The sequence below is a fragment of the Cupressus sempervirens genome, chromosome 6 (genome assembly GCF_028749045.1).
Source record: "Cupressus sempervirens isolate cs-2001-9-10 chromosome 6, ASM2874904v1, whole genome shotgun sequence".
Lineage (NCBI taxonomy): Eukaryota > Viridiplantae > Streptophyta > Pinopsida > Cupressales > Cupressaceae > Cupressus > Cupressus sempervirens.
In genome coordinates this window covers 178,779,806-178,802,906 of record NC_143123.1, presented here as the reverse complement: position 1 = coordinate 178,802,906, position 23,101 = coordinate 178,779,806, and the positions used below count along the sequence as shown (strand labels likewise).

General features: G+C 35.8%; 1 protein-coding gene across 2 annotated transcripts; it reads right to left on the bottom strand.

Annotated features, from left to right (window-relative positions):
• Positions 1–20,053: 20,053 nt before the first annotated feature.
• On the bottom strand, positions 20,054–22,348 carry LOC149551831 (F-box/kelch-repeat protein At1g16250-like). Of its 2 annotated transcripts, none has more exons than XM_089787335.1 (2): positions 20,734–22,348; positions 20,054–20,607 (listed from the first exon to the last, which is right to left on the bottom strand). In XM_089787335.1, exon 1 carries the CDS (start codon positions 21,871–21,873, stop codon positions 20,740–20,742), a length of 1,134 nt encoding a protein of 377 aa, XP_089643461.1. In that variant the 5' UTR covers positions 21,874–22,348; the 3' UTR covers positions 20,054–20,607; positions 20,734–20,739. The 2 variants fall into 2 exon arrangements, with proteins under 2 accessions (XP_089643461.1, XP_089643460.1); XM_089787334.1 differs by having other exon boundaries at positions 20,054–20,599; positions 20,734–22,347.
• Positions 22,349–23,101: the final 753 nt, after the last annotated feature.

The window sequence follows — 23,101 nt, the reverse complement described above, 5'->3', positions numbered from 1 at the left end:
TGAGTTAGTATACTTTTAGAATTCCTGAACTTAGAGAGTATTTGTGTTATGTGATTTGATATCTCGTTTGGGACTTGAGACTATCTCCTCAGCGCGGTGGGAGTGGGCCATTTAGGTTCCACGCAGTCGGGTGGTAGTGCTTTTTCACTCTTACCATTTGAGGTTCGTCTGAGACACCGTGACTGGAGCATTCTTGGTTGGTATTTATCTTCATTCTGTTATTGGATCTTATGATGGATGTTATTTACTACTATGTTTCTTTATATTGATGATTAGTATGTGATAGATGATGTTATCTACTTTGTAGGATCATCTTATGCTTTATTCTTGCATGTTAGATTTCTTTATGCATATGTTGTAGCATGTTAGATTTCCTTCTGCATATGTTGTAGTATGTTTTAGGAGTAACATCCCTACTATGATAATGTCAATGATCTCTTCGGTGACTTGGGATGTTACGCGCAAAGGGATGGCTAGGGCCCACGATGGTCTAATGATTCTATTGACGATTGGGAGGAACCGTGCACTTAGATTAGTTGTGTTTTATGATGTATGAATATCTTCTGTGATGGTTGATATATCTTTATTGATGGATGGATGTATCATGTATGTTATTAGTTTCATTTACTTTATTGCACTTGTATCATGGATTCAATGAGGATGATGTATCTTTATTTTTACATATGTTTAATCTTTTAAACTTTTCATACCTTATGACATGTATAGTGGATGATTGAGTATTCTGAATTTAATTGCCAAGAGGCATTAAGAACAAATGTATATTATGGACATTGGACTTTTTAATTATTCTTTCATATGAATGTGGTAGTTCTTAGACTTAGTATTAATTAGATTAAATGTGACTCAACGTCTTGGGATCCTTAAGGAATGTAACTTGTTATGTATGCTTACAGTTGATTGTATGTTATTGCTTTTGCTACTACATGTTTAATATGAATGGCTTATCTTTCATGATTAAAAAAAAATTGTTGGGAAAACTTAGTAAAACTTTAGGTTTATTCTTTTGGATCCCTTGGCGGGGCATTACAATTTGTCCTAGAAAATTAGGACAAGTATTTGAGCTGATTACCCTCTGAATGTGTCGTATGATGTAAATTCATGATTATAACTCCTTACTTTGATCTTGTATGTGTTTTTCTATGATGAGATTTCGTATTTTTTCCTATAGGTCTTTGGTGATTTTTCTATTAATTAAGTCTAATTAAAAGATTAAATTAATGGAAATTATTATAATATTTTTAATATTTAACTATATTTAATTAATTGAGAAATTAATTAAATAAAACGAATTAAATTTAAAGATAAACTTATAAGTCTAATTTTAAAGCTTAATAATATTTATTTAATTTAATAATAATATATTTAGGAGATCATTTTTATATAAATGCTAAATATTATTATTACTTAAGTTAATATATGTTTTATCAATTAATGCTTCAAAAATAAATTAAAGAATGGAAAAGATATTAATTTATTTTAGAGGTTTAAGATTGCATAAAATATGTATGAGTTAAAGATTTAATAAATTAATTTAAAAGAGAAGTCAAGCGAATTTAAATAAAGATGTTTTATATTGCAATAAACGTGCATGAAAACATTAAAAAAAGATAATAAAGAGTTAAAAAGTTGTAAGCAAGAAGTCATCTCGAGTGATCGCACAATTAGTGGCCCAAATTTAGGAGAGAACTCTTTATCAACAATAGAGGGTTCATTTTCGAGGGACCATGAATTTTGGAGAAGGAATTTTCAGAGAGAAGGTTTTGAGAGAAGAAATTTCTCTCACAAATCTTTTGAGTGTTTGTGATTTTAGCATCAGAACCAGGTAGATTCTTGTTTTTTGATTCATCCAGCTAATTGTGTTCTTTATTATTGTTGTCTTCTTCATGACTGTGAATTGTTTATCTGAATTTCTTTTGTGACAAATATTTCAATATTGTCTGAAAAAGAGGGGTAAAAATTTATTAAGACAGAGAGGAATACAACAAGGAGAGCTCAACAAGGAGCTCGATCCTAAGCAACAAGATCATCAAATTCTTGCACCATCTCAAAGGATAGTTGCCTCCTATCCCTAATATTCCAACCCGGATCATGACTAGAAGCCCATTTGGCTAAACAATCAGCAGTTATGTTCCATTCATGAGGAATATACGTGAACCTAATGAACTGAAAAGAGGTAGAGAAGAGAATAATCTGCTTAACAACAGTGGCCAGCTGCCAACTAACATCCTCAAGCTCTTGCGAAGAAAGCATGTTCACCACCACCCAGGAATCAGACTCACAGATAATCTTATTCCATCCCCGCAAATAACACTGTTCCACAACATATAAAATAGCCTGAGCTTCCATGAGATTGTTAGTATAATCACCCTTATGAACTGAGAAGAAAAATTTAACATCCCCAGAACTAGAACGAGTCACTCCTCCAATACCAGCAGGGCCAGGATTACCACGGGAAGAACCATCAGTGTTAATTTTCAAAACTCCACAGGGAGGAGGAGTCCAATGCCCATCCTGGTTAACCCGACCCTTCCTTTGATGGTGAAGCTGCCTAGACATAGAAGGAAACCTATGAGCTGCAGCCCCATCCGAAAGATGAAAATTGAGGCGATTACAGATAGCAAGATCAACCGGATCCATACCCCCATCAAGCTCACACTTCACAAGAATAGTTTCCTGAAGAGAATGTGATATTTTCCACCAAAGATGCAAAACACCAAGCCGAACATCTTGGAATATGCGACGATTCCTCTCCAACCAAATATGCCAAAGCATGAAAGATGGGCCAACAATCCAAGCAGCATGGAGAGAAGAAGACTTGGAGGGAGCACTACCCAAGCGGGCCTAGAACTCAGGCAAAGAGGAAGCATGCTGACAAGAGCAACCCCAAGCGCTCCACCAAAGGTGTCATATCTTAATAGAATAGGAGCAATGGAAGAACAGATGGGAGACAAACTCCTCTCCATGACCACACAAAACACAATAAGAGGGGCCTTGAAATTCGCGTTTACAAAGATTATCCCAAGTAAGACAACGGTTGTGAGCCACTAGCCACATGAAAAAATTGCACTTGGACCAAGAAACTTTATTCCAAACTTGCTTCCACCAAGGGACCTCAGCATCCCCAAATAATTGTCTAGTTATCTCCTGATACCCAGCAGAGACATGATATTTACCAGACAAGGTACCGCCCCAAGCCAAAACATCTGGACCAAGCAAAGAAGAACACTCTCTAGAGGCCAGAGTTTGAGAAAGCTCCTGACGATCCATGTCTGTACCACCAGGAGGCCAATTAGAAGAATGCTTCCATCTGTAACCAACAACAGGTCCCAATTGATAAGGAGTCTTGTAGTGAGCCACTTTATCCCATCCAGCGGCAAGAAAAGAGTCACAAAGAGGCTGAAGATGAGGGTATATGGATAAAATGGAAGGGAATCCATCCCAAGCATATCAAACCAAAACAAAGCCTGAGAACCTCCTTTACATATCCAGAACAAACCCCTCTTCACCAACATCGCACCTGTCTTCAAAGTATGCCAAACCATTGAGCCACGACCTTCAAGAGGAAGTGCAGAAACAGAGCAAGGATCAACACCATGAAAATATTTATGAGTGATAATACGAGCCCAAAGTTGATGTTGTCTAGAGCACCATCGCCAATAAAGTTTAGCAGCCAAAGCTTGACTACTCAAGAGAGCAGATCGAAGACCAAGACCACCCTCCTTTTTAGGCCTACAAACAGTTGCCCAATTAACCAAGCTCCATTTAGTACTACACAAATTACCACTCCAAAGGAATTGTCGAGAAAGAGAATCAAACTCCTTGAGAAAGTAAATAGGTGCAGCCTGAACCATGCTTCTATAAGTAGGAAGAGCTTGGATAACAGCTTGAAGAAGAGTAACCCGGGCAGTAGTAGAAAGCCATCTATGAGTCCAATGATTTACCTTATCCTGAAGCTTGATAATCAAATTTTTCCAGAAGAGACGTGGGTGCCTGGAAACAGCAATAGGAATGCCAAGATAAGTCAAAGGAAGTGACCCAATCTGAAACCGTAAGATACCAACAATCCTATGCTGGATAGAATCAGGAGTGTTAAAAAAGTAAATGGAAGATTTGTGCTCATTAACTTTTTGGCCTGAAGCTGCCAAATAAACGTCCAAAGCATGTCGAAAGGCTTCAGCTTCCTTGATCCTAGCAAGACCGGCAAGAGCAGAATCATCAACAAATTGAAGATGGGAAAGAGAAGGTAAGCCATTACCCCACCGCTAGCCTTGAATAGAATTCTGGGACACCTGATGCTTAATGAATCTGCCCAAGCCTTCAGCCATGATGATGAATAGATATGGGGAGAGAGGGTCACCCTGGCGGAGGCCTCTAGAAGCACCAAATAGTTGAGAAGGTTGACCATTAATAAGAACAAAAAAAGAGGCAGAAGTAACACAACTCATAGTCCAACTCACCCAGTCAGAGCTAAATCCAAAAGAAAGAAGAATACTCCTTAGGAAGCTCCATTTAACTCTATCGTAGGCCTTAGCCATATCCAACTTAACAAACATGGCTCTCTCCCTTGAAGTAGCCATAGAGTGAATAGCCTCAGTAGCAATAACCACCCCATCCAAAATTTGTCTGCCAGCAACAAAACCACCTTGTTCTTCTGAGATAATAATGGGAAGCCACCTTTTCATTCTCTCAGCAATCAACTTAGTAATAACTTTGTAAACCACATTACATAAGGCAATTGGTCTAAAAAACTCCAATTGATTAGCACCCTCTCTCTTAGGAATAAGAGTCAAGAATGTAGAGTTCAAAGCTCGAAGCATCTGCTTGCTAGCATAGGATTCCTTATCCACCTCCAACAAATCATGATTAATGATGTCCCAAAATTCTTGAAAGAATTCAACTGGAAAGCCATCAGGACCAGGAGCCTTCCCCTTAGGCATGCCAAAGACCACCTCCTCCAGCTCTTCCAAAGAGATTGGATCCATGAGATAATCATTCATTTCCCGAGTGACAAGGGAAGGAATACATGACAAAATAATATTTTCTTCATTATCAGCAGGAGGAGAGTCCTCAAAGAAGAGGGTAGAGAAGTACCAAATAGCCTCCTGGAACAAAGCTGGCAAGAAATTTAGTTGGATACCTTGAGAATTAACCAAAGAAGAGATAGTGCTCTGATTCCGGCGAGATTGCATTGTTTTATGGAAAAAGGCAGTGTTTCGATCACCTTCCTAGAGCCAATCAACTCTAGCCTTTTGCTTCCAAAAAATTTCCTCTCGAAGTTCCCATTCTTCTAGAGCTCTAGAAGTATGGGATTCAGCCTTGCCAAGATCCTTTGAGAAACCTCGATCTCTAATCTCCCTTGTGATGACATCAAGATCTTCTTGAGCAAGCCTCTTCATATAGTGAAGGTTCCCAAAGCATTGCCTATTCCATATCCTGAGCTGCCTTTTAACATATTGAAGCCTTTTAGAAAATGAGAACATTGCAGTACCATATGCAGGAGCACCATCTTTCCACCAACAGAAAACAAAATCACGAAGAGAGGAGTCACGAAGCCACATCAACTAGAACTTAAAAGGAGGATGCTTCAGAACACAAGCCCCTATAGCAGAAAATTTGATTGGCCAATGATCTGAACCCCTCCAATCAAGGATTTTTGAAGAGATAGAAAGGGTGCCACTAACCCAGAAGCAAGAAACAAGAAATCTATCCAGACGTTCTGAGATAGCAGCAACACCGGTCCTGCGATTATTCCAAGTATAGAGACCATTAGAAGGCTTAACATCAGAGAGATGTAAAAGAGATATGTGTTGCCGAAGAAGAGAAGAAGAAGGCCCCAATCTAGCCAAACCACCATGCTTCTCCTCCAGACTTAAAATTGAATTGAAGTCCCTTGCTAACATCCAAGGATGATAAGGATGGCAATTTCTAACATATTGAATATGTTCCCAAAGTTCCTCCTTTCCCGCAAGATCAACAAGTGCATACACATTAGTAACCATGATTACCTCTCTTGAGTCTACATCAGAAGCTACCATAGAGAGAGCTGAGCGAGAAGACATCCAGCCAAGGGGAGAAATTTTTTGAGGATCCCAAAATATAGCTAAACCACCAGCACTGCCTGTTGCCCCAACACACTGGCATTGGCCATGAGACCAAATACTAGAGGCATGTTGGACCATAGACTCCACAGAGAGCTTAGTCTCTTGGATACAAAAACATCAGGACTATGATCAACCACCAAGTTATGAATAGCCTTTTGTCTAGGGATGCTATTCAACCCCCTTACATTCCATGAGAGTATAATCATCATTGGGTAGAATTGGGAAAATGAGAACCCAAATGTTTCATTGAACCAGACTCAATCAATATATCTATTGTGAGTTTTATCTTCTCTTGGTCTGTTTTGCGCCCACTCCTTAGAGGGGGAGTAAAAGAAACCTGCTTAAAGGGTCGAAGCATCAACCCCAAGGGGAGAGGAGATCCCTTGCCCTTACCTGATGGTAGAACATCCTTAACCAAGTCAGCCAAAACAACATCATTATCCTCCAACACTGCAAGAGTGACCAGAGCCTCTGTCACAGGAGCTACAGGGACCTCACAGTTCTGATATACTACAACTTGGGATGCCCCACAAGCATCATTAGGAACAGATCTCTCATCTGGGCAAATTGGCTTAGAAGAGAACCATACTATCCAGCACCTCAAAGCGGTTAAAACCTGAATTAGATAATCTTTCTTTCAAAGGCCTCTTTTGACCACGTCCCTTAGCTCGAGGGCGAACAGGGGTAAATCCATCCTTATCCTGTGTTTGAGGCTTACCCTTACCTGTAGTATCTTGCGGATTCATCCCCTTGGTAGTATTAGCCATCTGAGATTGTCCTTTCCCTGTAGTATCTTCCAAACCACCAGCATTGCCAGCTGTAGAACCATCCACTCCTTTGAAACTCGAGTTACGGGGGCACTGACGCTGTAAATGACCATACTCATGACAAATCCAGCAGCGGAAAGGGAGGGATTCATAATCTAACTGCTGCACCCAAGAAGAATCCCCCAGAAAAATTTCCAAAGAATCTGGTAATGGGTTATTCAAATTAATTTCAACACAAATTCTAGCATAAGAAATAACCTTTTTATCGAGGGATTGATGTGCGATCGCAGCCGGCTTCCCCAACAAAGCAGCAATTTGTCGAAGGATGTCTTCACGCCAAAATTCCAAGGGAAGACGAGGCAAGCGAACCCAAACTAGCATTGTTGAAGGGAGATCCTCAGCAAAATTAAAACCTGAATGCCAGGGTTTGACAAATAACCCCACATGGTTGTAGAAATAAGGGCCTCCTTCAAAAACATGATCACGATCAGACATGCAAGAGAATACAACAAAAAAATAACTATTCCCTGCCAACATAATCTCTATATTGCCTTCCACCTGCCATGAGCGGCAGATCCATGCCTCAAGAGCAGATAGGGAAATTCGGATTCCAAGAAATTTGCATATCAAAGCATGCTTGGTCCAATAATCAATGTCCTCCATTACAGCTGTTGGAGGAATAACCAGAACAGGGCGATCATGGCTACGCGAAAAAAAATCATTAACTTTTTTCAGCTTGGAGCTCTCCCTTAAATAAAATGATTCAGATTGCATTGCATGCATAGTTGGAGAAGAACCATCTGTTCTCACCAACGCAGAAGAAATCTCAGGCCCTGCCATGCAAACAATAAAACCCCAATCCAAAATTGACTGTAGAAGATTTCCAAAAACACCCACGCAAATTATGTTCAGTAGCTAGCAATCCAAACAGAATAGAAAAAGTAGTAAAGATCAAACAACAAGAACAGGCTAGGGGAAAAACCCTAGCCCAGCCGGTAGCCAACGCTTCTCCACATTCTCCATAAAAAATAAATTTCAATATTTCAATATTGTAAATTACTAGTATGCATGTTGATTTCTTCTATATACATAAAGATTAAAATATCGTAGAATCCTCATTCAGTAATTTTACAAATTGGAATTTAAACTAGGAAAGGTTTTTGAATTTAAATTGAAAATTCGATTGATTGGCCATATTTTCCCTATCAAGATACTGCTAGAACTTTATATATATATATATATATATATATATATATATATATATATATATATATAGGGAATTGAGAAGGGTTTGATTTGTTTTAATAAAAAAATTTAAATAATAAATTTTTTTAAAAATCAATAATATTGGAAGGGGGTGGGGAATCCCCACACCTCCCCCACCATACCCACTGTCATTAAATCGCGACAGCAATAGTTAATATTGTTGCCTGCGGTAGCAATTAGACCTACTACCACAGGTCAAAGGTCGGCGGGCCCTTTTAATAAAAATGCATGCATCTATATATGCGATTTCATTTTTAAAATTATAATTTAAAAAAAAAATTATTTTATTAATAATTATTAATATTACATTTTAAATTATTAATTATTAATAATTTTATTAATATTTATAAATTTAATAAATGATTATATATAGTTTTTTATATAATTATTAATTAATTTAATTAAATATAATTTAATTAAGTTTAATTGATAATAGAGGTTAATTAATTGAGTTGTAAATTTATTTAATTATTATTAATAATTTTGATTTTAATGAAATTATGAATTATTTTATTTAAAATCAATGAGTATTATTTTAATATTTTAAATAAATAATTATCCTTAAGTCATTTGGAACAATGAACTTAAAATCGAATTAGAATAATTGTGTTTTTTATTCAAATATAAGAATGGGGTAAATTGTAAGGGTTAAATTGTAAATCATAGGTACTCGCAAACTTACATTGAAGAAAGTTGAAACCTTACTGTTAATTCAACTATGTTTTTTCAAAATCAAACCAAAATATGAAACTACTATGTTATTTGTATGTTGTTTATGTTTTGAATTTGGGTTGACTAGAGTGTTGACCAGTTGTAGGACATCTACCATAGGCTTGGGAGTTTTGTGATTGTGGTATTATGTTGATTTGATCCTTGATCTTTTAAAACTCAACCATGTAATGTGTTGGTATGCTCTTTGATGAGTTTGATTATATTGTTGGTTATTGTTTTCAGTGTTATTGTGGGATAACGGGATGAATGTTATGACATACTTGACTTAACCATTTTGAATCTTTGATCAATATTTTTGGGATACTTTCTAGTTGCTTGTAGAGAATTGATGGGTTATTGTGATTTATCTTTTGATGCTTTCCAGTCACTTGTATAGAACTGAGGTGAAATATTATGATTATTTGATTTGTGCTTTTATGAGAGCTCAGGGTAGGTTATCTATATGCAATGTTGGGAAGTGGCTTGCAATGGAGGCCGGGCCCATCGGGAAGTGGCTTGCAATGGAGGTTGGGCCCCAAAGTGGTTGCCAGGGTAACCCATTATAAGTTGTTTAATAAATGAAAACACTACACTAAATGAGAGTAAAATGAACCTAATAAGATTCTTTGTATGCTCTTGCCCATGCCTCGAGTGCTAGTACAAACTAGGATGGGAGTAGAGAGAACACTTGGTTGTAACCATGCATCGTTAGTATGCCTTGTCAGTACGAGAGGATATTAGTGCCGCATAGAGTCACTAGGGGGTTGGGGTTAAGTTAGATTGCCAAGGTAACTCTAGCGTCGATTCATGCGATGACACTTGTCCACTTACATAGTAGGTTTCCTATGTGTCTATGTTTGCCTCTGGGTCTAAATGTTTATTTATCTTGGAACCTTTGAGTTAGATTACTTTTAGGGTTTCTTGGACTTAGAGATTACTTTGATTTTTGGATTGATATCATGTTTGAGACTTGAGACTATCTCCTTAGCGCAGTGGGACTGGGCCTTTTTGGGTTACCACACGGTTAGGTGGTAGTGCTTTTTACTCTTACCATTGAGATCCGTCCATTGATGTTGTGGATGGAGTTCTTTGTCTACTTTTCCTTTCATTTTATCTTTGTGTATTATGATGGATGGTTATATATTTATGATGGATGATTATATCTTTATGGTGAATGATCTTTACTTGTTGTATTGTACTTTGTTTCGTGGATCCGAAAGGGATGATGTAATCCACTTTAAATGTATATTCTTTTAGCCTTTCATACCTTGTGACATGTACAATGGATGATTGAGCATTCTGAATTTTATTGCCAAGTGGCATTCAGAACAAATGTATATTATTTAAATGGACTTGGACTTATAATTATTCTTTCATGTGGATGTGGTATTTATTAGACTTAGTATTATTTAAATTTAAATGTGATTCAATGTCTTGGGATCCTTAAGAAATGTAATCTGTTATGTTTGCTTATGTATGATTGTATGTTATTGCTTCCGCTACTTTATGTTTGATGTGTATGTTATTCTTTTTTTTTTTTAAAATGTTTGGCAAACTTAGTAAAACTTTAGGTTAATTCTTTTGGATCCCTTGGCGGGGTGTTATACTAACACCCCCCTTGAAGATAAACTTAGGGAGTAGCTAAAAACCTAGAAAATTACTATTGAAAGTAGAATTGGGTCCTGACAACAAAGTTTGGTGAGGTACCCAAGCACAAGTAAATCTCTGTAAAGAGGAGAAATAGAGAAAATCACATGGGAAAAACCCTGCTCCAAGAAGAGATGGAAAGAATGCTAAAAGAACTAGTGAAGGATTGAAGAAGCCTCCAAACTAGAGAATGTCCCAAAAGATAGGAACAAAAGGATGATCATGTAGAACACTGTTGAAGCATGTAGAAGATACAAAGCTCTGTCAAAAGTAACTGTTGATCCGAAGAACCTCTAGTGAAATAGAACTTGACTAGGTAGAGAAGACTATAATTTGCATAAGTGCTCTTAGAAGACACAACTCGAATCAAGAGGCACACAAAAGAAAATAATTGAACTCAAAGATACAGATTGCATAAACCACCAAATCTTGAAGAGTCGATCAATTGATCATAGAAGGCTACAACCAAAGTAGGAACGAAAAGAAAACTATCTATATGGTAAATGATCCATCTCACTGAAATGCATAGGTACCCAACCATTGCATCCACCTAGTACATAGGAACAAATATTGAATACATAGCTCACTCCATTGAACCAAGGAAGCATAAGAACAACAAAAGAACCCCCATTAAGACAGACAAGGGTGAGGTGATGCCAATAGGAACTTGGGCCTGCAAAAAAAACGTTTGCCCAAAGTCAAAAAGGCATGGGCACATTTCAAAATCATAGCCCATATTAAATATCACATGCAAAGTAGTGAACAAAATGGAGGGAGCGACAATAATGAAGTGAGAAAGAGGAGTCCATGGTGGTAATGTTCCACCAAAAAAATATCATCCACTACAAGCGCATGTGATATCTAAGGTCCTCAATGAGTGGGTCTAGAAACCATAGGTAAAACCTCTGTCCACATGCCAAAAACCATCTAGATGTACGAAAAACTGCCTGAAAAACCAAAAAAAACCACCAATAAGGGGACTTGCTGACATGTCCTTGTCAAATCATAGGTGGAGTTGGGAAAAACAAGGCCAACATATGGTAAAAGACTCATTGGCAGGTGAGGGTGCTGTGGGAATCCACAAAAAAACGTGTATGATCTCAGCACATTAACCGATGATTCCAAAAAAGTGTTCCCAAGCACCAAGTTTTTTTTTTAAATAAAACTTTTAGTACATGTAATTCCCCAAAATCAAAGGCACTCCATAAAACTAACAACTTCAAAAAAAACATGTGAACTTTTTGTTAAAAATAAACCAAAAAATTGTCGCTCCTCAATATTATTTAAAAAAAAAAAAAAAATTCTTGATTTGTGTGCTTAGGTCTCCACAACCAAGGTGCAATTGTTTTTTTGCCTCAGAAGTCAACAACATCCAACTAGACATGTTTTATATAGAAATAAGGTTTCAAGCGTTCTATGCTCAATAGTGATGTCCATTTGGACTAAAAGTACTCCAAAAAATAGGTCCCCCAGATTCTATACAAAATCCTCTGAAAGCCACAAATTTGAAAACCAATGCTAAATATTTCACTAATAGAACAAGGGCATGAAAATCTAGTGTTCTGATACCAAGTTGAAGTTGATGAAAGATCAACCCCACAGCTCCCAAGAATCATATGGATGCAACCACATGTCACAGAAAAAGTGAAGCAAAATCTATGGAGGTTGGAATTCCTAGATCAACAGACGAGACATTCTTGATGAGCAGAGAGAGGTTACTATTAATAAAAAAAGAATGAATTATTACAAAGAGATCAATCCCTATAAAGGAGATAAAAAACCCTAAAAGGTAAAGCTTAGGTTGCATTAAAATAATTAATAAAAGAATTAATTATTAGATGCCTAAATTTTGGCTTAAGTAGAACAGAGTTAACTAGAAAATATTTAATTACTCTAACATAAGCTTATATCTTTTTACACTTGTGTATAGAGGGACATATCATGCTTCACAACTAGACATCTATTTATAATGTCTCTAGTTAGTTAATGTTAGTTCCATGATCTTTGTCTCAAATAATGAACAACGCTCTTAAGATTCCTAAAAAGAATGTTATTATGTTGATCTAAATCTCATATAAATTTGAGGAGAGAGATGTAAAAGTGTTTAAGCTTCAATATAGTAGACTTTTACAATAATTGCAAGAACACCCTTTCTTTGATAGCTTATCCATATGATTTGGATTGACTCGTTGAATATTATTTTTTACACCTTGCAAAATATAATTACACTATTTGTTGGATTTAACCCGAAGATGGGAATATTAAAAAATGAGTGACCTTAATATTTGTAGTAATTGATCTCCAAACATTGCATAAATGCCAACTTAGGAGATACAATTCATATTCAAAATCATTTAATATTCTCATGTAGTGTTTCACATTACAACATGTTTTACAATAATACATAATAATATTACTAGTAGCCATAATAATTTAAGATTTATTTCAAGAATTGAAATAACAATGAAGATTGCCAAAGTTAAGGGTGATATCATCATCAATTAGTAACATTGAATGATTTTAATGGATGGGTGGAACAAAGTGTCACCAAAGTATAAATAGAGATGTAGGCTTCATGTATTGACTCACTAACTTATAAATATACCTTATCTTCCACATCTAAATATTGCTTAAAGGCACTAGGCACCCATATGAAATCAATGGGATGTAATCATTTATATCTAAATCTATGACATTTGTCTCAATTTTTATAAAAAATGAAATAGATTACCTTGGCCTTTTTAGTAGCAACTCCTCCCAAGATGGCTTGTCGATAGTGGGGGGGTGTTTTCTTTATCCAGGGCAATCTCATTTTTCCTAAATGAATAAGAAAAAATTCTCAATTTTATCGAGCTATAATCATGACTTCATTATGAGTGTGCTCCCCTTAATACCACAAACATACAACAAAAATAGAAAAACAACATAATGTTTGCAAGAACAGAGCATGGGCTTCTTATTATCTCCACAAACATAAAATTAAAAATTTTAAAAAAATACAATATGCAAATCCGCATGCATGTTTCTTTACAATAATCTTCAAGAAAAAGTTGTGAACTATCACCTAGAATTGTCCTAGGCAACTTATAGGTCTTCCTTGTTTAGGCAATTTACCATAGCTCCGAATGGTTCTAGAAATTTAGCCCTAACCCTTGAGGCCAACCAACCCTAAAATTACATATGGAGTCAACTTAAAATAACTACAAATTTTATTTCATGATTTTTCAGGTAGCCCAACTTTTGAAGACCATAACTTGTGAATTGTTGAGTTGATTGGCCATTATGACCCTAATTTTGGAATCGTCATCTCTTGTTCTACAATGTCTAACTCGCGCAAGCTCCAGTCAATCAAGTTTCAACCCTCCTTCAGGGCCTCTAAGGCCTTCAAAATTGAGCTCAAAGTTTTTATGTCAAAAATTCATTCCAAAAATCTACAATAATTTCACAAATATTCATGATTTGGCAGTGAAGCTCAACCGACAAGCTGATATATCCAAAATGAATCTCCACCTCTGAATTATAACATTTTAAGCTTGTACAACTAGCTTACTACGTAGAAATCTTCCAAAAATAGAAACTATACACTGAGACAACCCTTATTCAATAGATAGAAATGAAATGTTTTTGGGTGATGCAAGATTGATCTTACACCTAGCACACTTATGCATTAGACACTTAGGGTAATTTGAGAAGTCACCTTGTCATGTCTTAGGTGTTTAGACGAAAACCAAGATGATAAACCTCCTCCTTGGTCAGCCATGATGAATCATCTACTAGTCTCCCTTTTCATTTGACTTGATATTCTTCATATGTTCAGTTCCTTGTACTTTTGTGAATATGATTGTCTAGTATCTCCTTAATCTCCTTTGTAGATGAAGTAGTTGTTGGATACTCCATTGCATTTTTGTGACTTCATCTCCATCACCTCCTTCATTGACATTTCCATAATCATGTCTTTTCAATATCTTGCATGGTCTGAATTTCTTCATTTTTAGCTTGTTATATGTTCCCACTAGAAAATGCTATTTCCTCAAATGAACCATAACTTTATCCTCATCCTAAATTCCTTATACCTCCTTTTCTCATCTACCTTAGCCTTTGTACTATGTATTCATCCTTGTAATGTGCTTCATCGCCTCCTCATGGATGTTCCTCAAATGTTCTGAAAAATCCTCATCCTCAACACTACTTATCTCTCCTTTATCCAACTTCCTCAATTTAGAAGCATTTTTGGGTCTACTCCCATATACGATCTAGAATGGAGATTTACCAGTACTCATATTGAAAGAATTATTATATGCAAATTCCACTTGTGGTGAAATCAGATCCCATCCTTTTGGCTTATCTCTAATCAAGCCTCTTAACAAGCTCCTCAAACTCTAATTCACCACCTCTTTTTGTCCAGTCTGTGGATGATGTGATGAGCTAAACTTCATATATATCTTCAACTTTTTTCATAGTGTACAATAGAAATGCCCAAAAAACTTGGTATATTGATTTGAAACTACACTACTTTGCAAACCATGTAGTGTCACCACTTCTCTAAAAAACAAATGTGCTACATAAACAACATCACTAGTCTTCTTGCAAGGGATGGAATGTGTCATATTTGAAAACCTGTCAACCATCAAAAAAGATTGAATCATGATATATTATATATGCATAATTATGATAAAAGCCAATAATTAGCATAAAGCTCATAATGTACTATAACATCCACTTTTCCCGGTTCTTAACTAACAACTAACAGATCAAAGAAATACAATTATTACTTCATTTTCGTAGGAAGACAGTTATATCAATTATGTTCATGTGAATGAGATTAACGGTTACAATTAGTTAAATGAAAATTTCATAACTAACAATTGAAGACACCATCAAATGAATTTACCAAGGAAATTAAAATCTATGTATTGTAGAATTCGAAATTGAAATCTGTCTAGGGATGCTTCTACAAAACCCAGGTTAGTCCATAAATACCACTTAGGAACAAATGGCAATTAACATCAAACACCACTATATCATTTAGGGTATCAAATACCATTGTATCATTTAGGGCATCAAATACCACTATATCAATTAGGACATCAAATACCACTGTATCATTTAGGGCATCAAATATCATTGTATCAATTAGGGCATCAACTACCATTGTATCATTCCATTGCTAATTATGGCAATGACATTCAGTTAGACAATACACTCATATTCATTATTCAAATAATAAAAGACTAAAATAACAATCCATGAGATAAACCTATCTCTTGCATATAGACATATTCCATGTTCATTAGGAAGATTGACCGATCTAACTGGTTGCCAATTACATTGACAGTAAGAGTTGCTTTCATTTAAGGAAATAATTGAAATGATGATATAAACAAATCCATCTTATCTTCTACATGAATAAACATTATAAAAGTAAAATACGTGTTACCAATAAATGTTTGAATGCTCAATTTCTCTTTGTTTGATGCACATCTTGACATCTTGTGGAGAGGGGAAACATTTTTAGGGGCTTAACCTCCCAACCTTAGACCATAACTTGTCCCCACGCAATCTCTAATGAGAAAGGCCCTCCCTGCCTGGAAAAAGACATGGAGCAACTTAACGAATCACTAGGCATCCTGGTACTTAATTCCACCACTTGACTAGACAACAAGATCTAAACAATGGATTATCATGAGCTGACTCAAATATTTACATGTGATTATTCGTTTCTAATTTATGTTTACTTTATCATGCAAGAATATTTTCATTCTCACCCTTCATCTTGACCATGTTGGTCCTTGCGGATGAATTCCCGAGTGATTCCGTAAAGGAATTTTACTATTGTTTATAAGGTATTGATATCTCATTAATGCTCAAATCTGCTCTATGACATTATATATGAAAGCTTATAATCCTTTCCAATATTAAACATTTAAAGAGGGATCATGAAGATCATACACATCAAACAGATTATATAGATGTAGAAATTAAATGCCAATACCACAATGATACGTAACACAAGGTATCAATACCAATCTAAATGCATATGAATGTTGCATGTAAAATAACCACCAATAGAAGCGAAAAGTATTTTAGACATCCATACATGTCCACAAACTATTGTATAGATAGCAATCCAACACATGATCGATAACAATAAATATAAAGAAGCAGTAAAAATTGAGGCTCGATAGAATCATGAACAAACAAATAAATGGTTATACCATGGAAGCCATAAAAGAAGTCATCAGGAGTTGAACCGTATCATGGATCAAGCTCGGCTAAGCTATAGGTGTTTGGGCAATGGTCCAAACATGACATGAAACGAATATGCCTCGATACTCTCCAATGTGAGAGAAGATTTCAACTTCATTCAAAGAGAATACAAATCATTATCACAGGGTTGCGATCAAATTTCACACATAACCAAATAAAGGATCAAATTTTAATGGTTTGCAATAAGGAGTAGGTTGATGTATATCTCCCCACGGCAACAAGAGTCTCAAACTAAATAAGTAATCCATGCTCAGTTTAAAGAAAGAACAAGAAGGTGGCGGTGGAGGAGTTACAATACCAACAATAAGTCATCGACATAAATAATTTAAAATGGCCATCTCAACTTATAAGTCTCGATGGAAAATAAAAATAGAATATGAAAGGTTGTTACACATGAAATAATATTAGACCACCGCCAAGGTGAAAGAAATAATAATGTCTTAGTATATAACATCATGGTATCTATAGATACCTATATATGTATGTATGCATATATGTGTACATGTGTAAACCCCAACCATATATTTCTTACGTATACACCAAATATCAAGTATGTGTATATATCTTTATATATATAAAGTTGGTTTACGTATGTACATGTATAGATATGTAGGTATCATGATGTCGACATGATAAGACATGATTATACATTAGAAGGCTCCAACCAACAACACAATTACAAAGGTACAAACTCGCTCAATTTCCAATTCATGCTTAGTAATCTCTTTTACTATTAAATGATATGCAATTTAACAAGTTAGCTCATGGTCGTCTAACGTACACTCTTGCTTGCCTAGTCATTATCCTTAGCCCTAGTGGTTCAGGGCTTGTACCTATTTTCTCAATGATGGTGGTGCCCCTCCATGCCCAATTCCTTTTTGGAAATGCTTCTCCCCTTCGACATGCTCCTCGAAGGGAATTCTCCACGATTATATTATATTCCTCAATATAATAACAAATTACCATAACAAATTATTATTCATAAACCACCATCCCACTTCCCATGATGAATAACCAAATTTCTAAGCTTTCAAGATAACAATATAATAGCATCATAACGATTAACTAGCATGTTATCATCATATGAATTTATAACAATTAACCATCTTACCATTTCACATGATTATAACAAATTTCAACTGTCAACTGACTTCAGGTGAAACCTTAACGACCATATGAACATTTTAGATTGGGTCAAAATTGGGATGTAACAGGTACCCTCAAATTATTCTTGATCTACCAAGAATCTAACATTTTCTATTTTCTCTCTCTTTTTTAATCTTGCTAAATCAATATTATGACCTAATTATGCAATCATATCAAAATGCATTTCCCTCTATCTAAAAAGTACCCTAAAAGTACTTTATACTACAAATAGTTTTTGGACAAAAATTGCCAAGTGGTGACATTAAGAAGGTTAGAGATAATTGACATAAACATATTGAGAAGAATATAATAAATGGAGAGGAGCTTATTTGTGTGGAGGGACATACTCAAAAGGAGAAGTAGAATCCACACAATCAGGGATGTACCTATGGAAAGGTCAAGTGTCTAAGGAATGCACGAATGGTTTGTAAAAACCTTAGACATCATTTCAATCACATTTATCTTAGTCACAATCTACCAAGAATCTAACCCTTTCTAATTTCTCCTTTTTAATCTTGCTAAATCAATGTTATGACCTAATTATGCAATCATATCAAAATGCATTTCCCTCTATCTAAAAAGTCCCCTAATAGTACTTTATACCACAATTAGTTTTTTAACTAAAATTACCAAGTGGTGACATTAAGAAGGTTAGAGATAATTGACATAAACATGTTGAGAGGAATATAATAAATGGATAGAAGTTGATTTGTGTGGAGGGACAAATTCAAAAGGAGAGGTAGAATCTACACAATCAAGGATGTACCTATGGAAAGGTTAAGTGCCCAAGGAATGCACAAATGGTTTGTCAAAACCTTAGACATCACTTCAATCAGATTTATCTTAAAGTCTCTTTATCATATATCCAATACAATTTTCCAAATCTTTATCACAAACATTTTTTAATTGTCAAAATTAGCCTTTAGAACTCTCTTCTCAATTATTTCAAGTTTAATTTTGACTTTCTAGTTCAAACCTTTGTTATTCAAATCTTGACTTGCTTAAACAAATCTAAGGTTTGATCTAACCAAGTACCTTGGTTAGGATTGCTTGATCCCCTACATTTTGATGCATATTGCTTAAGGTAGTTTTAAATCTTCAACTTGTCATATCTAGAATTACTCCTTTTAAAGTCATCATTTTTAATTGTCTTAGAAGCTACCCTTAGGTTTTTTGTTAAAGCGCTAAGTTCAATAATAACCTAGCGGTTGACACTTCAATCTTCCATTGTGACATATCTTCAAGTACACCAAAACATCATTGATTTACATGCCATTATCTTTGAGAACACTCTCATTTTCACATTAAAATGTCCTATCAAAGAATCATAGACATTATATCGTCATATACAATATGCTAACATCTTATAGACGCTTGCATACTAATGTATCTTTACATAATCCATTAACAAGAAAGCTTTGATTCATTCCTTTAAATACGACTCCTCTATGGAGATCTTTAGCATCAAGTGGAAATAGATACATAAAAGACTAAATATACATAACAAAACTTTAAATTTAGACAAAACTTCCCTACAAAAATCTGCATGCTAAAACATAACAGATTTATTAACATGATATTATCTTTTGAGAATACTCATCAAAAAAATTATCATAATCTTACATTAAGAAGTCATTTCAAAGAATCATGAAGCGTGCATAAATATTATTACTAACATATAGAATTTCATTACATATTAGAAACTTTCACAATTAAGATTTCTTTGCATAAAGAAATAAAGATGACCAATGTTTTAACAAGGAAGCTCCAATCAATCCATTTTTTCAATATCATTTGATTTGGAAAGTAAAATTAACAACACACAAACAAAATGATCCGTAAAAGATAGAATATACATAACAAGACTCTGCATTAACAAGGAAGTTCTAAATCATTCTATTTTTTCAACATCATTTGATTTAGATAATAAAATTAACAACACACAAGATGAATAAAAGATTGAAGTTCTAAATCATTCTATTTTTTCAACATCATTTGATTTAGATAATAAAATTAACAACACACAAGATGAATAAAAGATTGAATATACATAACAAGACTCTACATTAACAAGAAAGCTCTAAATCATTCCAAATTTTTTCAGCATCATTTAATTTAGACACAAAATACACAAAATGATCTGTAAAAGATTTAATATGCATGACAAGATTCTACATGAGAGTAGACTTTCCCTACAAAGATGTACATGGAGGTCCTGTTTAAAAAACAACTGACCAGATCGACTCGGATTAAAGATCCAAATACAGAAAATCCAAATCACAATAATCAAACACAATCAATATATAATTGTGTTGAATTGTCAAACGGAATTAGAGCCCCTTCCAACCCTCTCATTTACATTTATAAATATCAACTCTATAATCAATTTGAAGACTACAGCTCAGATTTATTACATCAAAAGCAAACATTATGGACATATGAAGAAGGCTGTAATTCTGAGGAGGGATCAAATACCAGGTGCTGTAGTAGCTATGATTCATACTCGAATCAAGAGAATATTGCATCTATGATTCATACGAGAATCAAGAGAATACTGTTTCTGGGTCAATTGTGTTTACAAATTTTGCATCAACATTTCAGATGAGAATAAGTTTCTGGGTCAATTGTATCACAAATTTTACATTTGTGATAAGACTTTTGTGAGCCATCATTCTGAAATGCTTGCGAAAGCACACACGGTCCAGGACATCAGTTATTTGAGCAGCTTCAGATAATTTAAAACAAACAAACGAGAAAAACAAAAAAATTTACAGAAACAGAAACAGGAAAAAAAATTACACAAACACCTGGCCTCACATCCTCACGACACAGCAGTGGCTGCAGATCTCCTTACAGATATTCTCCTCCACAGGCTCATAGCTCTCCCAACGTTGCTCTTCCGCATTAGGAGACATATCAAACACATAAACGGTGGACATATAACGCGTATAGTCCCGAGGAAGTCGATGGCCCCCGAAAAAATAGAGCTTACTCCCCACGGCCGCCATTGTCACGTAAAGCTGCTCACCTCTGCCTTGCTCTGGAGTTGCGTTTCCAAGCCCTGCAGGGCTCTGCATACTCCTCAGATGAGATCCCTCCACAATCTTCCACATATTAACCTTACTATCATACGCCTCAATATGCCCTTTCCACATATTCAGGCAGTCGCCTGAACTGTAAAGCCACTCATTTACAGTCACGATCTGATTTGGCGGGACATCCAGCTGCCACATGCCATGAATCAAGCTCCACCGCCCTTCCGCCGGGTCGAAAACCTCGACAGAGCTCCGATCCAAATAAGGAAAAATCATCCTTTCCGAATCTTCCGGCGCTGCAAACCCTCCGACTATGTAAAGCTTCTTTTCCCAGGCCACTCCTACGGATTTATACCTCCCTGTGCTCATGCTCGGCAAAAGAGTCCAGGTATCGAGCTCAGGATCGTACACCTCGGCGCTGGAAACCCCCTTTGCGTAGCTCGTCTGGCTACGGCCGCCAGCCACGTAGATCTTCCCGTCGTAAACACTGCAGGCGAAATCCACCCTGGCTGTATTTAGATCTGCACAGCGGGTCCAGGTGTTCGTCTTGCAGTCCAGCTTGTAAAGTTCGCTGCTAACTCGGATGTCGATCTCCGACGGAGGGGAGGGCATGGCGTCGGAAAGGTTTTTCCGGCAGACGCGACCCCCTGCGACGAACAGAGAAGCTCCGATCGACACCATACCGAAACCCTTGAGGATTTGATCTTCTTCTAAGCCCGGAATTTCCACAACACGCTGCCAGATTCTGTCTGCCGTGTTATATGCCTCGATCCAGGTCGACATTCCGGTATTATATAACCCTGACTCTGAAAGTTTCGGGCAAAATGAGGCGTACACCCAATCTTCTGCGCCTTTTCGAACTTCCTTTACCCCGGGAGAAGCCGAGGTCTTCTGTTTGCGAAGGAGGCCCATGTATTCTAACTAGGATTTCTGGAGAAACTAAATTGAGGGCGCTTTGGCACTGCAACTTGGAGCAATTTTTCCCAGAAGTGCAGATTGGTTATTTATTAAGGACGGGTTGCGAATAAGGGCAATGGCTGCCGCCCTATGTTTTTCGGTCTCTGCGAGTCTTACGAGGCAGAATTGAACTTGTCCGCGGACAACCTTAGGGTTTTAACCTCGAATTGATTATTTTTTGTTGCAGATTTTGTCTCGCCACGTCCCTTCGGCGGTCGATGCGGCTGACGATGATGTGAAAGGACGAGCTCTCCCATGGCGATCGCATTGGACCTTCCTTCGCCTCCATTTTTCCTTGTTTCCCTATGCAATTTTTTTCACAGCTCTGTTTTTTCTTCCGTGGCCGCCTCCGTCGTATGCTCTGTTTGAGAGAGCGAGGCTATACAATATCGTAAGCTTTGAAAATTAAAAATTCGAAAGTTTTTATATTGAGATTTGAATGAGGAGAATGAAATTTCGTTTTGGTTGAAGTCTAGTGGGCAGATTAGTATGGCGCATTTTTGTTGAGGTTATTATTATTATTTTAGTAAAAAAAAAGATTTTTCTTTTATTCGTTCAATTTTACATATCTATGTTGGATTGAAAATGTCATTTTATATTAATATAGAAAGTCCATCATATATATAAACTCCTAAGATATTCATAATTTCTTTAAGCTACAATAGTGCACACCATATGAGGAAAAAAATGTACTGCAACTCCTAGAAACACTTGTCAAATCACTTTTCAAACATCCACAATTTTATCAATTATAAAGCTATCAATAATCAATCAAGTTGCACAAACTTCACACAAAATAATTTGGTTTTCTTCTATCATCGTAAACTACTATTTTCATACAAAATATCCAATAACAATAATAATAATACTATGATATCATAGATAGATCCTATTATAATTATTTTTAAAATTGTTTTCTAAGTCTGTTTGTATTTCTATTTTGAATCTCTTATCTCATCGAAATGGATATTTTGGGTAATTCTTAGTTGAGTTGAATGGGGAAGCTTTGAAAACTACAAAGGTGTTTTGATATGAGAATGTGAACGATCTTGAGATTATTTTGAATAAGACTGTATAAAATGTAATGTCCCTATCTTTTTAGCAAATCAGTGGAGTTCTTAGCTTTTATGTTCTCCAAAGGCTAAGTGGGGGAATAAGAAATTGTTTTATTTCTTATAAAGTC